Source organism: Paramormyrops kingsleyae, chromosome 2, assembly GCF_048594095.1.
Source record: "Paramormyrops kingsleyae isolate MSU_618 chromosome 2, PKINGS_0.4, whole genome shotgun sequence".
Lineage (NCBI taxonomy): Eukaryota > Metazoa > Chordata > Actinopteri > Osteoglossiformes > Mormyridae > Paramormyrops > Paramormyrops kingsleyae.
The window spans coordinates 42,294,086-42,312,012 of NC_132798.1; the positions used below are offsets into that span (position 1 = coordinate 42,294,086).

The following is a 17,927-nucleotide window of genomic DNA, read 5'->3' on the forward strand; positions in this document are numbered from 1 at the left end:
TACAGGTGGAAGCTTCAAATTTTATTGTCAAGAAGAAACAGAAGTCATGATTACCACGTTTTGGCAATAAAAGGCATATGGTCTAACAAAAGCCTTACTTCATGGTAGGAAAAGACCAGGGAACTGATCACAGAGGGCATTTAACTGACATTTAACCAATTAACCATAAAGTTAACTGACATAGAGTTTCATAATTTATAAAACACAAAAACGGCTCATTTTCAATGAACCGCGTTCCACTTAATGCTATCTAGGTAAGCCAATACTGCGCTTCTTTTTAGAGAAGGACAGCACTGAAAAAACAGCAATACATAACAATAATAATAAAAACAACACAAAACAAATATACACACATACCATTGATACACATTAACAGGGCAAGATAACCTACAAGACACAAACCAGCAACTGAAGATGAGGAATTAAGACAAAAGACACAGACGAAAAAGTACTACTTAAGACAAACAGAAGTTGGCTTGATGAATCACTCCTGTCGTAATCTAGGCAAATGGGATGGAAGCATCACTAAGCGTTCAACAATCCCAAGCGACGGGGACTGCTTTGTGGCATGTGCCGTGGTCCATCACCAGCCACACGCTTGTCAACAACCGGCAAAATGGCAGCCCAATTTTCCCAGCAAGTGGCACTTTTGGATCCATTCGCTCGGACAAACCTTCACATTGAACGCAGCTGACCAAACGAGCAGAAACTAGCAGAGTAAGTCAGCACCAGGCTGAGTGCCATAACAACAGGCACGTCACCGCAAGAGAACTGACCGAATGAGAAAGCGTTTCCTTAAAATACTGCAGTGATTTGATATATTTCCTTCAGAATGTAAAACGGAGACATATACGACACAAAGAGCCAATGGTTAGAATCCTGAGCTGTTCCTTTGGTGGGGTTAGGGGTCTGAGACCTGGTGTAATGAAGGCCCGAAAAGCAGAGCCAGAGCCGTAGAGATGAACTGTAGTGACTCCCTTAGGAACAGGAATGCTACAGACGTATCCTCAGCACATGCCTTAACAGCCTTTTCCCACTGTTTCCTCCTGTATTATGGCTCTCAAAGACATTCTCTTCTTAGCTTCTAAGGGTAGGTTAGCATGGTGCTTCCAAGCATGTGATAGGCAGTTAAACAAAAAAAGGGGAAAAATACAGTACATTTATAAAAATTTAGAATTCACACTGCTTATCCAGTCACACCTCTGAGCTAGCTTCCATTGGAAAGCCCTTTTCAGTAACCTTACACGAGATCCAGGAGAGATCAACGTCGCCCTGGGGGGAAATAAGTTTGCTATGAAGCAGCATGGCGGACATTTGCATCCATGGCAACAAGAGGCTGGCAGACCTTCACACTTCACTTGCTGGGATACTCGTTGAAGTATTTTGAATTCAGTTGCCTGTTTAAGGGTACAACAGCTGATCCCTTCCAGAGACCCAACTGTGAAACGTGGGGAAAGGTTCACATCTACAGTCTCACATCTGAACTCCTGAAAGCAGCAGGTTCATCATGATGGATGTCATTCAGAGACACAAAATCGGCAAGTAAGGCGCATTAATATGAAGATATCAGGAACAGCATTAAACCATAAATGAAAAATCTCCCAGCATGGGGGGGGGGGGGTAAACAAAAGCCTTCATTCTTGTAAGGTTCCCTTTGTTTTTTTTTAAAGAGCAGACTTGAGGAACAGGCCAAAACCAGGGAAGTGTGTGGGCAGCAGAGAGTTTGCACTGCAGGCAGTAAAAATAAAACATCGCAGTGCGTCGTCCCTGGAGTGGTGACAGAAAAAGATAAAAGGGATAAATAATGCAGAAGCACTAGTAGGATGAAAAGCGTTTCAGCTGCCTGAAAACCGGCAACCTGGGGCTGATGTCCAAGTCCAAAGACCACTGATCTTCTGACCAATCTTAACAAAAGCTAATAGGGGATAAAAAAAAAAATCTGTTCCAACTTCCAACCAATGGTAAGGCTTCATGAAGATCACAGTGGTTTGAGACGCAGGTTTTCCTTTTTTTTTTTTTTAAATACAGCCTACTTTACACGACGGTTGAAAAAGAAACTGGAGTGGTCCAAGAATCTTCACAGCTCAGTCGTTTTTTTTTCCCCATGACAACACCTCAGGCTAAAAACACACTTCAGGGTGGGGATAAAACTGTTAGCCTCAATCTCAAAGTAATTCACCTGTTCGAAAATAGCACAAATTAACCTACTGTTACATTACATTAAACAGTCAAATTTAGGTTTGAGGCTTGTCATGCATGTACCAATTTTATGCTCCACTATATGAAAACTATGAAAACAGGGTTTTTTTTTTTTTTAATAAAACATAGATGACCTTTAAATGACAAACTGGTTTGTCACTGTTTTTAATTGTATTATTGTTAATTTGCATATTACTTTGCATATTAATTTGCATATATTCTACTGTGTAAATTTTTTCTGAACAAGTATACTTATTACCCAGATAAATAGCTCTTTGACTGACTTTCCACAATACTGTACATATAAGCATATACACACACTTTTGTTTCACCACCTATTTCACAAACTTCCCTGGTGCAGGGACAGACATGTTCCTCACCTGCAGGGTTCACCTCCAAACCATCGCACTCACACAGTCATCTCATCTGTGGCTCTTCTGGGGCTGGGCCAGGCCCACATTCTCGTACACGCGGGAGCAGTCGTCACTCAGACTGCATGTACAGGAACAGGAGCATCGAGTCACGTCTACACACGTCTGCTAGCGCCACCACACTGCCCCCCACAACTACCAATACTGTGCAGGTAGATTTAGACCCTCCCCCCATGTACTTTTTTGATCTTTTTCAATGTGGTGAGGCCCCTCATACTCACTCAACACAGGTGGGCGTGGGGGTACATGGAGGCAAGGGGCTTTGGTCTCCGCCAGTCAGGTCCGACAGGGAATATTTGATGTTGGTGTACTCTCTGCCTTTGATTTTGCTTTTCTGTAAAGCAGGAAGCCGGTTGATCTGGAATGAGCTGGACTGAGGTACACTGAGGTGGACTGAGGCAGACTGAGGCGGAATGAGGCAGACTGAGGCCGATTAGTACTTCAGGAATTAAGCTTTAAGCAGCACAATAGCTGAGCAGTAAAAAGTAACGCACGCCTCATTAAACGTTTGCTAAAGAAACACCAGCAAGATTTTATCTTTGATTTCTATACCTATGGCTAAAGGTGCCAAAGGATGGATTGTACCGATGTGTACACTGGTTATCACAAGGCAGGACTGACCAGCACGTGTCCTCTGGCACTGCAGGAATTGCAATTTTCTCTCTGCCTCCTGCTGCCCTGATTGCAGATGGTAACAACAGTAATGTGGGCCTTCTGGTTTTCAACAGGAGCTAATGAAAATGTGGTCTAACGGGTTTCATCCATCCATCCATCCAGTCATGCACTCATCCATCCATCCACCCACCCACTCACTTATCCGATGCAGGATTGACAGGCAGGCTACCCTGAGGTACCCCAGGCTGCCCTGAGGTACCCCAGGCTGCCCTGAGGTACCCCAGGCTGCCCTGTGCTGCCTGCGACAGAAGCCCTGAGATCCTGACCAGGATATTCAGTAGGAAGATGGATGGATGTTTGGGCTGTAGAGCCTGAGACGCTGCACCAGCAGGCAAAAAGAGGATGAGGAAGAATACGATGAAGGTGGGGGGGACCTGTTCCACCTCGATGCGGCGCTGCAGTGTCTCGATGTAGTGCTGCACGGCCATATAGATGAAACGGTACTGAGCCTCCGTCTGCACCATCCCGGAGCGCTGCGAGCGCACCGTCTGGATGCTCTTGGGCACATCGATATCGCAATCCACCCCTGCGGCGGCAAGAGCAGAGCCAGCCCGTCAGCCCCCCCCGGCCACACCTCCCTGGCAAGCTACAGACCCACTGCCTGGGAACCATATGACGAGAAACTAAGCATGAAAACACATTTAAAAAACACAAAACAAAACAAAAAACAAAACAAAAAAAAAAATATCTAATTCATTGCCAAATGAAGCATCAGTGTAGAAACCCACCACAGTAAATGTGAGGATTAACTTACAGATGCTGTAACTCAAACCTGCTGGAGTTTCCCGATTTTTAAACACACTAAAAAGAACTTTCCAGAATCTCGCAGAACATAATTTCCCTAAAAACAGCTATAATCAAAGCTGGTTTTTCAGTGGTACTTTATGAAAGGATAATTAATGCAGAATTAAAAAAATAATAATAAAAAAGACAGATGAATGTGCACTATACAAAATTAACTGAAATACACTGACGACACTAAAGATCAATGGAGGACATTTGTTTCTAGTTCAAAGCAATTCAGCTATGTGTAAATATAATAATTATTTAAATAGATGTTTCAAATTTCAGCAAACTCAATGCAAATTCTCAAGCTGAGGATTTTAAATATGCAGCCATTACCACAAAGAGAGCTGATTCAGTTATACAGCAGTAATGCAGACGTACCCTTTTCTCTGATTACATCAATGAGGATGTCAATCACAATGAACGTTCCGGTTCGTCCAATCCCAGCACTGCGACCAAAGAAAATACTTAAATATTCAACAGAATACAATATACACAAGCAAACTATTTGACCACAAAAAAGTAAACAGAACAAGCTACTGTACAAAATAACGAACAATACGGTCACATTGAGGCAGGTATCCAAATGCTCAAACGCATTTCAGGCGATGTGTGGGATGGGACACTCACCTGCAGTGCACCACAATGGGCCCCACCTCCAGAATGCTGTCCTGCCTCATGTTCACCTCCTCCAGGAAGTCTAGCACACCACCGGGGTCTGTTGGCACGCCGTGGTCCGGCCAGGCCCGAAAATGGTACTGCCAGACCGTGCGTTCCGTGTTGCCCTGAAATCACAAAAGCTGCCAGGTCACAACCGCCGGCTTAATGCAGACTTTTTTTGCACATTAAAGATAATTAAATGGATTTAATTAAGACAATTAAACTGAGCACGGTCTTGGGCTCTCAAACCCCTGTTCAGAACATGGAACCCGCCAGTGCTACGGCACCCAGCGTGGGATAACTGCACCTGTCCCACTTTGGAGAGCTTCAGCTCCCGCAGGATGTAGTCGTGTGCAGAGGTCTCCTTGACACTGCGGACCCTCATGGCTCCATACTCCTTCAGCGCCGATACATCGGGCCAGTACTTCACACACTTACTCTGCAGATGGGAAGACAAGTCCTCAAGCACTTTGATCATGTAGCATGAAATGGAAGCCTAAACTGTCCCGCAGTTTCCCTGGGGTGTGGCTCTGTGGGTTATGACTCTTTGCCCATGATCGGAATATCGCCAGTTCAAATCCCATGATTAGTAGAGTGACTTCCCCGTTGGGCCCTTGAGTAAGGCCCTTAACCCCAACTGCTCCAGGGACTGGTTGACCCTGCTTTTTCACCTGCACCTCGTTTGATTGTCTGCTAAATAATACAAAATGCATGTAAACCCATTAATGACTGGCAATGAATTATTACCAGTAGCTACTTACATCCATCTTCTAATTACTTATCCTGGTCAGGGTCACAGGGAGTCTAGAGCCTATTCTAGGCACTATAGAGCTCAAGGTAGGGGTATACCCTGGACTTATTGTTGATGAGCCAGAATGGGAATGTTCTCCACAGCTAATTTGCTTCTCTATATTAAAGAGAAGCACTTAATGTCCGAGTCCTGTTCACCTACATTTAACACCCAACGTAGAGCTTTCAGTAGGAGCTTACAGTGACAGAAAAAGATCCAGGCCAATATGGAGACCATCCCTGGGTCAATCACCTTGCCCCGTTCCACCTCCTTAGTGGTCATAACGATGACGTGGGAGTTCTCCTGATAGACCATCCTCCAGAAGTCACTGATGGTGTTCTGCAGGCAGCCCTGAGTGGCAATGTAGTTCTTCTTCATCTTCATGTTGTTGCACTTGGAGTCCACCTCAGGCTAGGGAGAACAATGCAGGGTAAGGCCTGAGAGCAACCTCAACACAAGCAAATAAAGAAAGACCAGCCTCAACATAACCAAATGAAGAGAGACCAGCCTCAACATAATCAAATGAAGAGAGATCAGCCTCAACATAACCAAATGAAGAGAGACCAGCCTCAAGATAACCAAATGAAGAGAGCAGCAAATAATTCAATACTAAATTCAAAACACACATACAATCAACATCCATTCAAACCCAAAAATGACTGACAAAGTGTGAAGACTAACTGGTAATGCTTTACATTAACTGCACCTTCATAATGCATTCATCATATGAAGTGTAAAGTATATGCTTCAACATCGACCTTAAAAGCTTTAGTATACATTAATAACAATCATTATATGATAATAACAAACATAATCATGCAATCATATAATGTTTGTTATTAATATTTTTTAAAACTGTTAAAGTCTGATGTTAAGGTATACTTATGGTACTTTTCCACTGGCATGCAAGAACCAAGCCATACAGCAAAGAGAGACTAGTTACAGTGTAGTTCCAGCTCACTTCAGTTTTCCACTGGAGAAGGGTCGGCTTGGTAAAGGCGTTTCTGTGTTTGGAAAGTGACTGTGACGTAAATCCGAAGAGACACTTATTTACTATTCACCAGTGGTGGAATGTAACAAAGTATTTGTACTTCGTTACTGTACTTAAGTACATTTTTACGCATCTTTACTTCACTTAAGTAAAAATAATACTTTTTATTTTACTCCATTACATTTTGCGGCAATTATCTGTACTTTCTACTCCACTACATTTCTACAATTTATGCTATTAGTTGTTACATTTTATGAACACAATTTCTTCAAAATCTTGCATGAAAAAATAGTTAGCCAATTGCGTTCTAGTGTTCTTTGCCATTTCCTACCAATCAGGTGGCTTTATTAGCTCCAATGATGGCAGAGCGCGTGTCAATTAGCAGTACGAGCTGGTAGACTGGCTTGATTTCAAGAAGAGGAGACATTCAACATGGCGCCACCCCACCACTAGTGTTTTGTTACTGTTGTGTCTCCCTTTTACTGCTCTTAACAGATGTGTTGAATAGTTTAGCAAGTACATAAATGATTTAAAGATATATCATGTCCTGATTGGTTTATCTTAATGGTATATTAGTGGGTAATACCTAGTAGATAACTTGTCATCCACATAATTCTAAGTTAGGGTACACACAGTATTGCAGAGTGCACACACAATAAGCATACCAAACTTTCCAATACACAATTACTGTATAGTTGCTTGTAATTATTACGAGCAATGACATCGGTAGAGGCGTAAGTCAGTATATCTACTATTCTTTTACAAAATGGCACACCCCAGAAGTTGAGACAAACCATTCTGTGAGTACTTTTACTTAAAAAATACTTTAAAGTAAATTTAAAAGTACTTAGTACTTTCACTTAAGTAAGATTGTTGATGTAGCACTTCTACTTTTGTACATATTTTGCAGGATATTTGTACTTTTATTTAAGTACTAAGCTTCAGTATTTCCTCCACCACTGCTATTCACACAGTGCACTTAAAATTAGCACCTAGTAAATTATGATGTTAGCATCAAATGTTAGCGAAATTACAATTAGCTTGCTTAATTTGCATTACAAACCAATTCTGCAATGTGGGATACTACTAATAATTATTATATAGAATATACGGTTTTTTCCATCAGATAATCCATGTGTAGAAGACGGTATATCTGTGCATTTCAACCAAGCAGATAGTGGTGACGCAACCAACATAAGCAGGGCCCTGTCGTCGTGGATACGGCTCTGGTATGGCTCGGATGCTTCACAATGGAAAACCACCAGTTCAGTACAATGGTTCAGGTACAGCTCTGTTCATAGTGGTAGTGGAAAAGCGGCATTACATGCTGCTTATGAATGTTCTACGAATGCATTATGAAGGCTTTATGAAGGTGCAGTTAATTTAAAGCTTTACTGAATAATTTATATAACATGACTAATATGCTTGTGTTGCCCAAAGGTAACCTACCATGATGATGTTGGCATTGATGTAGTCAGAGCCAGGTTCATTCGGATCACCGTCAAGGAGGACTACACGGGTGTGATCAACTATAAATAATAAAAAAAAACACTTATGTTTAACCAGGAGACAAATGCATTGTTTTAATTCTTTCAGAAAAAAAATTCCACTAAGATGGTAACAATGCCACGATTCTCCTCTATTTAGCTTATTTCTCACAGACTATGGTGGCATCAGTCTCTTCAGTCGGTAAACTTCCAATTAAACTGCACACAAAGGATTAACTTGACTCTGAGAAAGGAAGGCAACTGTGTGCCCTACTGTGCACATTTATTTGGCCTGTTTGAGAAATGATTTCTTTAAGGCCTTTAATGGCACCTGGTAGATCGTCCCTGCTCTTCTCGGGTTCTTTAAGGCCTTTAATGGCACCTGGTAGATCGTCCCTGCTCTTCTCGGGTTCTTTAAGGCCTTTAATGGCCCCTCGTAGATCGTCCCTGCTCTTCTCGGGTTCTTTAAGGCCTTTAATGGCACCTGGTAGATCGTCCCTGCTCTTCTCGGGTTCTTTAAGGCCTTTAATGGCCCCTCGTAGATCGTCCCTGCTCTTCTCGGGTTCTTTAAGGCCTTTAATGGCACCTGGTAGATCGTCCCTGCTCTTCTCGGGTTCTTTAAGGCCTTTAATGGCCCCTCGTAGATCGTCCCTGCTCTTCTCGGGTTCTTTAAGGCCTTTAATGGCACCTGGTAGATCGTCCCTGCTCTTCTCGGGTTCTTTAAGGCCTTTAATGGCCCCTCGTAGATCGTCCCTGCTCTTCTCGGGTTCTTTAAGGCCTTTAATGGCACCTGGTAGATCGTCCCTGCTCTTCTCGGGTTCTTTAAGGCCTTTAATGGCACCTGGTAGATCGTCCCTGCTCTTCTCGGGTTCTTTAAGGCCTTTAATGGCCCCTCGTAGATTGTCCCTGCTCTTCTCGGGTTCTTTAAGGCCTTTAATGGCCCCTCGTAGATCGTCCCTGCTCTTCTCGGGCCGAGCGTATGTTCAACTAGCAGCAGCTGCAGGCGCAGGACTGTACTCACACGGCAGGATGTTCTTGTACCGGTTCTTGTTCTTGTTCTCTGGCCGCTGGCCCTCCTTGCGGCTGTACAGCAGCTTACACTCTTGCTGTTGGAGGGTCTGTGGGTGGGGGATTAGAAAAATGATTGGATAAGGGCCCACCCCCCATTCCAAAATACCAAGTCTCCATCATATGGATAATTAGAAGCCTAATGAGCACTGCTGTCTACACTCCATGCCTGGTTGGCATGCAATAGACCAGGTGTCGGCAATTCTTGTCCTCCTTGGCTCAGAAGCATGCTGGTTGTTGAATAACAGAGCTAAATGGTGAGTGAAATAACCATTTGTAGTGTGAATGACTGCACGTGACTGCCTTTTCAGAGACCAGAATTTAACTCCCCTCCAAATCTACACCAGCTTCAAGACCAATTCAAGCTGTTCTGCATGCTAAAAATCAGTCACCAAATGTCCCTGTAGGATCCCATGCATCCCATAATTCCATGGGCTGCATTCCAGTTGATGACACTCACCTCAAACTCCTCCCAGAAGCCCTGCTTGACTTTGTCGGTGGTCTCGGCCAGCTTGCTCAGTTCCCGCACTCGACTCTCGATCTCCGCAGCGTTGATGCGTGTCGTGTTCAGGGGCTTCCAGGTAACCAGGAACACCGCCATTACAAGCAACATCTTTCACATGGGAGACTCCCGCCAACCCGCTCAATATGACTCCCCGTTAATAGTTACAATTAACCAGTTACTAACAACAGACCACGGGTAGTACATAACAAATCCAATGACATATCATTGCAAAGTCCCTGTCAGGGATTTGGGTTGCAAAGTTTGAATTGGTCAGCATGAATGTATCCCCTGAACCTGGAAGGCTATCAGATACTCATACTGGCCCTGTGGGACCTTGGAATCAGAAGCCCCATGAACAGCCACCTGCTTCAGCTGGAGCACAGTGCCCAAAGTCTCCACCATGGGGTTCTTCTTGTAATGCTCCACAAGGTCCGTGAGAGAGTCAAATTTCTCCCCCCCACCAACATCATACTTCAGGTCGGGCTGCAGGAGGGAGATAAAAGCCATGGTCAGACTCCCAACCACGAGAAGCATCCCTCAGGTTCATACATTTTTCAATCAACAAGTGCCCAGGACTTCAAGTAGATTTCCAAGAATCAATTCAAAGAAAGATTTTTTGTTCATCCTACTCAGGAAGTGTTCAAAGTTGTTATGTGATCATCATCACATGACACAATATGTACTCTGTGTGGAAGAACCAGGTGTTATGATCTCTGTTATAATCTTACAGTCATCCTTTGGATACGGACGTCCCTCCCACTGCATATCATTTTACAGATATGTATGTTGCCTTTCTCCCTTATTCAAACAAACACTATTAAAGTTTGCATTTCCATACGGTCCAATAATTGTGAGCCGAACAATAATAATTATCCTTTCTAGCTATCACCACATTAAAAAGTCATTAATTTATTCCTTACATTTGCAATGACTAGAAACAATTATTGCGTTTTAAAAGTTAGCACTAAAAGACAAACTGTTTGTGCGTGCCGTTATTACGCTGATAAGCGCGAGAAACATGCAACAAAAGTAAGAATGGAATAATGTTACGGTAACTTGGAAGTATATCCAACATGTTATAGAATGTGTAAGGTTGAAATATCAGACATAATAATAATAATGAGAACAACAACAAATACTGCCACCATGCATGTAATCACGTAGGAAGGAAGCTGTTGCAGCTGCTAGCATCTGCATGGAATTATAAGATAGAAATGACTTTATACCTATTGTTAGAGTTTATTATATATAATAAATGTGTTCCTTCCAGTAATCACCTGAATAACACCAACTCTGCCTCTCTCTCTCTCACACACACACACACATACACACACATACACACACACACACACACCCACACACATACACATACACACACACACACACACACACACACACACCCACATACACCCACACCCACACACATACACACACATACACACACACACACACACACACACACACACACACACACACACACACACACACCCACACCCACATACACATACATCTTTATTTTCACACAGTCTGATACAGAATGCATGTTCAATTTTGAGTATCTAAATTTCTCTGCTAGCTTGTACTCCTAGCAGAGCAATCTTTTTCACAGGTAGCACATAAAGTGTTTATATGCGACATGCACCGTGCGTCTCAAAACACCAAAACACCACACACAACTGCATACACACGCAAGCTCACATCTGTCTTTTGTACCGTCTGATATTTGGACTTCATATTGCCTACTCCAAACACTAGCACTCAAATTAACAATATTTATTATATATAAAAATATCTTTCAGCCTAGTCCACAAGACCAAACTAAATGTATGACATTGACAACACACACATATACACACAACCATTTTTTCTTATAGCATCGAATATTTTAACTTTACACATTTTACAATATGTTGGGTACACTTCAATACAACATTTTATTTAATTCTTTTGTGACAAATTTATACTGCATATATCGTGCTTATGTCATGCCAGGGTAGTTATAATAAAATGCATAAATACTTAACGATAAATTTAAACAAGATTTTTACCTTTTACTTCATATTATTCAGCATATCAGACAAAACAACGAAGCTTATCGTTGAAATTTTTACAAATGTTGAGTATCGTGGTTATGATTAAAATCCGAAATGCTATCATATAATAAGAATGCAACACAAAAGACACGATACAGAGATAAGTATAATGCATTACAGCCTGCCCTTGAAAGTATGTCATAGTAATGAAAGTCCTTTATTAACACGTACATTTGTACAGTGCTGATATGGTATAAAAATGCATGTCACCACCAGTTTTTAAACGCATCTTTTAATACCAGTGCTTCTTAGGAAAGTGCCGTGTGGAGATTATAGAGAGGAAAAGTACCACATCTAGAGGAAAAAATGTCTTCTTGTCATTTTCTGCCCCAACAGCCTTCCATACTCATGACATGTGCTGATGCGGAAAGTATAAATCAAGATGCTATTACAGAGAGATGGGGTTATGCTGCAACTGTTGATTGGGAAAACAATGCAGTTGTCAAAAATCCCATGACATTTCCAAAACCATTATTTATATTGTGATATTTTGTGATCTCTTAATTCCATGATGAACTCATGGAATCATCAGTTCATCACGGAATTAAGAGATCACGAAATATCAGAAGGTCTTGGAAAAGTCATGGAATTTTTAACAGCTGCATGTTTTATATATGTTTTTGGCAGTGAATATTTATTTCTTACTGGACAACACCCATCTCATTCCCACTGTGGCATCTAAGAAACTGTGAATATAACCCACCAGCTACGGACGATGAGGGAGGGGTAAACGGAGTACTATTATTATCCAGGCTAACATGCGCCAATTCCGCTCAAACTGCACTTGTGGTTTTATGGTTATTTTTTAATGAAGAAGGTTTTTAATAAAGGCAATACACTGGATGAAGTTGGGGGGCGGGGCTTCAGTACCTGGCAGCGAATCATGACATGGGTGACCTTGGGCTTGCCGTCGCTGCAGTCTGTCTTGTCGTCGCCGGTGCGTACGGAGAGGACAAAGTCACCCGGGTGGCTCTGGCTCTCCCGCACCAGGAAGCTGCCATTCTTTCCCTTCTCAGTCAGCAGCTTCTCTGCCTCACGCCCTGACAAGTGCCCATGGAACCACCTGAGGGGTGTGACACATCGTTGGGTCTCTGTTAATTCTAATCTAAAAAATACCCCACATAGCTCTAGAATTCCTCAAAAAATAAATTGTGTTGAGCCAAATAAAGAAAAACATTCCATCTGAATGACTGACATGCAAGTCAAGTAGTTCACCTCTCAGATGTGGGGTCGGCGCAGTTGAGTGGGTACTTCAGTTCAATGACATCACCGTTCTTCTCCTTCAGTTGGCCATGGTGCTCCATGTAGTACTGCACGAGCTCTGCCAACGTGGCAAACTTCTCCCCCCCGTAGAGGTCGTAGTAGTCCCCAGTGTTCTGGATCTTGATATGGGTGACAGCTCCATTCCGTCTGGTTGTTGAGAGGAAGGGTTGTTTATGTGCACAAAGGGTTACTGAATTTCTGTTATTCTAGAGGGAAGAAATCTGTCTATGGGTTTTCTCGGACTCCAAGACCGATACTTTCTAAGAGTGCCCAAAGATGAAGGCAAGTGTTAGCAACTGGAGTGGTACCGAGTATCATCATCATCATCATCATCATCAATTAGGGCTGCATGACATCACATTCTGATTATATGGCGGCTCCTCAATGATCATCAGAGTTTTAGATGACAGGCGTAAACACTTATCCGGACGCCGGGTTTTCTGTCCTATACAGACTCTTCTAGAGCCTGCAATGTGGCAAGCAGATTAAAAGTATGCCGAAAATACGAGTGAGAGGTGTATTATTGTGACGTTCAAGAGGTAGCAATCTATATAAATTCGGTGTACCTTTATGTTACACCCATCATCTACAGCCTTGAGGATCTCAATGTGATTTCGTGCAGCCTTAATCAACATCATCATCATCACATCATCACCACCACCATCATCCATTACAGATTCAAATGACCTAGTGTGGTCAGAACACCCTTCAATCACCAAACATATAAATTCACTTATCTGACACTAAGAAAGGTGTAAATTTACCACAGTGATTATAACATATTTAAGGAACGTATGAACTACAGAAAACCCTAAGACTTAAATATATCAAATAAGAAATCATAACATTGTAATCATGATTCACTATTTGATAAATATCTAGACTAGTTTTAAAAGAAATCTTCTGATTGGTTCAGATTAGGGCTGCATGATATGACATTGCGATTATACTCTGCATGCGCAATAATCACCAGGGTTTCAGATGATGGAGGAATTATTTCTACGGACACCAGCTTTTCGGTACTATATGGACATTAATTTACGCCGACAGTTTGATAAGCAGTTTAGTAATGTGCCCAAAATATTCATGAGAAGTGTATTGTGATGCCAAAAAGTTAGTAATCTGTATAAATCCAGCATATCCTTATGTTTAATAAACGTGTCAGACTTTATACCGTCACACCGCCGACGTCTTTTTACCTTGTTTATCCACAATATCTCCTCTTTCAAAAGACGATGTAGCTGCTGAGCTGTTCCGTTCTTCACTGCCACTTCATATAGCACTATACCAAAAGTATACCAAACCATAGTATACCAAACCATAGTATACCAAACCATAGTATACCAAACCATAGTATACCAAAACAATAGCATGTGGCGTGCTCTGCTAACCCAATTTAATAAACATAAGGATATGGCAACTTTATACAGATTACAAACTTTTGGGCATCAATATGCATCTCATTAATAATTTAGGCCACCAAATTGTTGGCTTAAGCAAACGTACATATAGTACCGAAAAGACGGCGTCCGGGGAGATGCTTTGCCCGTTATCTAAAGCCCTGGTGATTATTACACATGTGCCGTATAATTGGGATTACATGGCGATGTGATATCATGCAGCCCTGGTTCAGATAGGCCTCCAGATCAAATTTTAATGCTGAAACAAAAAGCAGCAGAACACTGATGGGATTCATTCTCAAGATGCAAGTAGGACACATCAATAACTCACCAGTAAGAAAAGAAAAAAAAAAAAGATTTTTATCACTGTTGGCGAGTCTGCAATTTAGCATGAAAGAGACAAGGTGAACAATGTTACACTAAAGAACTTTTTATAACCAAATTAAATCAGAATTGATCCGAACTGTGTTTAAAAGTTTTTAATTTCCCCCTCTGAATGGTATTCCTTCTTAAACCTTCTTAAGTCCAGGATAAGTCCATTTTTATCAGTTTAACTCAGTAATGGTCTTTATCACCCCATATTCTAATACAGAAACCAAAAAGATCTAACATCACAATGAAACTTTTCAGAAAATAAAACCAGTTTTCTGTTATACAATGTACAACACATTGAACTTTCTGAAATATACAGTACTCACAGAAAGTCTTGGGATGCTTGCTTAATTCAGTAAAATTTTCAAATTGATTGATTATATATAACATATATCATTAATTTATTCATTTGTTTACAAAAAATATCAATCACATTAGAAACAACCAATAGTTTAAAGTAAAATATCATTTCAAGTTGTAATAAATTTAAACCCAAAAATTATAGTTCTAAAAAAAAATTGATCACATTACACCAGTCTTATCCTCCCTTCACTGGTTACCAGTTAAGTCTCGGATTGACTATAAAATACTGCTGTTAACCTATAAAGCACTGAATGGCCTTGCACCAGAATACCTTAGTGATCTGCTGACCTCATACAACCCCCCGCGCTTGCTTCGTTCTCAAGGTGCGGGATATCTGTTAGTACCTAGGGTAGAAAGAGCTACGGCAGGCTGCAGAGCTTTCTCCTATAGAGCTCCTCAGCTGTGGAATGGTCTTCCACCGGATGTGCGGGTTTCAGGCTCACTCTCAATATTCAAATCTAGACTAAAAACACACCTATTTAGTTTAGCTTATAGGGACACTAGTTCTAGCTCTAGCTAGCTTCTCACTCCCAGTTAGACCTATAGTGTGAGGTGTAGAGCTGGGTGGGGATCGGTGCCATTGGCTTTGGATAAACTGAACTGACAGTGCTGTCACTCTAGCTTCACAATTGCTTGTGGGATTGGAGTGCTGACTTTTCAGGGACTCCCCATGCCTGCATTCCCACCTGCCTCTCCCTCCTACTTATGCTGCCATAGCCATATCTGCCGGAGCATTGCACTTTATATTGCACTCACCTAACTGTTAGCACTGCCTATAGTCTCCCCTACTTTGACTAATTGCATATTTTATTTCCCCTACTCCTCCTGGGGGGTGCTGCCTGGAGCCCTCAATCTATCAAGATGTCCAGCACACCCTGCAACATGTGACTTCGGCACTACCAATGACGTCCGTGCATCCAGCTCGCCGTTCTGCCTGTGTCATCTTCCTTGTATGACCCGCTGCCTGCTTTCTGGTTGCCTGGCGATTGGAGGGAGCGTTGGCACCGGCTTGCCATCTCCCCCCTGCTCCCCGTTTGTGTCTCAAATTTTACTGTATTTGACTCTCCCTGCCGGCCCCTGGAGGATGGGCTCCCCCTTTTAGTCTGGTCCCTCCCAAGGTTTCTTCCTTCTCGGGAGTTTTTCCTTGCCACTGTCACCTACAGTATGGCTTACTCACTGGGGGCTTTGGGTGGGGTTGCTGTAAAGCGCTTTGAGACGATGTAATGTTGTGATAATGCGCTATACAAAAATAAATTTGTTTGTTGTTGTAAAAGAGCCGTTCTGAGTTAAAAAGTTCCTTGACATGCATCACTGGGAGCTTTTTAATTAGTAACAGCTTTGCAATAACATAAAACATCCAACATTTGTCTTTAGTATCCCTTTGGCAGCCAATGACTACAACTGCAATTAATATCAAAATGGCAAAAACATAACTGAATGAGTCAGTCAAAAAGATACATGCAGAAGATACATGCAGATATGTTAAACATTTTTGTCAATGGACTTTTGTTATGAAACCTATACATCTGCAACAGAATTAAGCAAGCATCCCAAGACTTTCTGTGAGCACTGTATATATGTCTCATTTTGGGTGGCAGCCTTTAAGGACTGGGAATGCCTTTGATATGACTGTTTGATCTCAGACGGTCCACATGGACTGGCCACACACCTGACAGATAAGGTGAAATCCCCTGGGTTGCTCTTGCTTGGCCTGGCGAGGAAGCTACCGTCCACCCCACGGGTCAGAAGGAGGTTTTCCGCTTCCACACCAGTGATGTTTGGGTGGAACCACCTATAACGCAAGTCAAAAGGCATCAAAAATGCCAAAATTCACACATACATGAACATCTGCGGCCTCACATCAGCGCAAAACACCTCACATACTTACAGACAAACAAGGATCCGTTTGTTTTAAAACCCACAAATGCTATTTACTGGTCTAAAGTATTAGATTCTAAGTAATGTTGTTTGAGAAAAAATATTACACAAAAGTTACACAATAAAAAAGATAGTCATCTATGTAAGTTGTCAAATCAAATGCCTGTAAAGTTAAGTTAAACACTGGTTAAGGAAGTTGGATAGTAGCCAGTTCAAATACAAAAAGGGGAACTGCTGTTGTACCACTGAAATGCGTACTTGTAATGAGGATATTATTAAACTTCACAAGTTACGTAAATTAAGGCAGACAATCTTCTCATAACCAGATACCGCATACATGTATCTATCCTGCGCTTCTAAAGGTTTCGCAGACTATACTTTCCCCATGATCAGTCCGCTGACTCACCGGAGCGCTTTGTGATTGGCTGCCTGACTATTTTTATCACCGAAAGAGCGCAGCGGTGCTGAGGGCACACCGGTGACCTAAACAACGCCGCGGGTGTAGCAGTCTGGAGGCTGCCAGGCACTACACATTGACACCAATCGATCTTACCTCCGGGAAGTCATTCTATTTTCTTTTGTGTCTCTCTTGTCAGCGCCTTTTGCGTGCTTCCTTTTCTTCGGTACTTGTATGCTTCTCGGTAGCAAGCAAGTTAGCAAGCTTGCTAGCTAGCGTTCATTCGGCTACGTTTCGCTCCTGCCGTCCGTCCAACACCAAAGAAGCATAAGGCTCTAATTCAGTCAGCACCAGGCTCAGGGCAAACTGTTACGTATATATACCGACGGACTTCAGATTATTAAAAACTTAAGTACAAAGGCCTCAGCTGCATCTGCAAGTTCTCTAGTCAAGAATACAACGTCACCAGACATGCGACGAAGCAAAATAGCTGCGTTTGACATGCGCAGTGCGACCTAACGGGACCACACCGAGACACGTCGTCGGCTTGTAACGGGAGCGCTCGATTT

General features: G+C 42.2%; 1 protein-coding gene across 8 annotated transcripts; it reads right to left on the reverse strand.

The window, feature by feature from the left end:
* LOC111850568 (tyrosine-protein phosphatase non-receptor type 11) lies at positions 1-17,836 on the reverse strand. 8 transcript variants are annotated; one of them, XM_023824571.2, is made up of 17 exons: positions 17,515-17,835; positions 16,753-16,875; positions 12,901-13,095; positions 12,556-12,748; positions 9,956-10,075; positions 9,548-9,661; positions 9,041-9,137; positions 7,982-8,061; positions 5,794-5,952; positions 5,059-5,190; positions 4,722-4,876; positions 4,473-4,540; positions 3,680-3,831; positions 3,252-3,308; positions 2,852-2,964; positions 2,580-2,691; positions 1-1,767 (listed from the first exon to the last, which is right to left on the reverse strand). In XM_023824571.2, exons 1-16 carry the CDS (start codon positions 17,526-17,528, stop codon positions 2,622-2,624), a joined length of 1,842 nt encoding a protein of 613 aa, XP_023680339.1. In that variant the 5' UTR covers positions 17,529-17,835; the 3' UTR covers positions 1-1,767; positions 2,580-2,621. The 8 variants fall into 8 exon arrangements, 7 of the variants coding, with proteins under 7 accessions (XP_023680339.1, XP_023680338.1, XP_023680337.1 ...); XM_023824570.2 differs by having other exon boundaries at positions 1-2,131; XM_023824569.2 differs by having other exon boundaries at positions 1-2,179.
* Positions 17,837-17,927: the final 91 nt, after the last annotated feature.

Bases quoted from the DNA above. Each gene is read 5' to 3' on its own strand.
- LOC111850568 (XM_023824571.2), bottom strand. The intron at 4,877-5,058 runs GTGCAGTTATCC...TTGTGATTTCAG, and splicing joins AGCTCTCCAAAGTGGGACAG to GGCAACACGGAACGCACGGT. The intron at 3,832-4,472 runs GTACGTCTGCAT...TTGCCGCCGCAG, and splicing joins TGATGTAATCAGAGAAAAGG to GGGTGGATTGCGATATCGAT.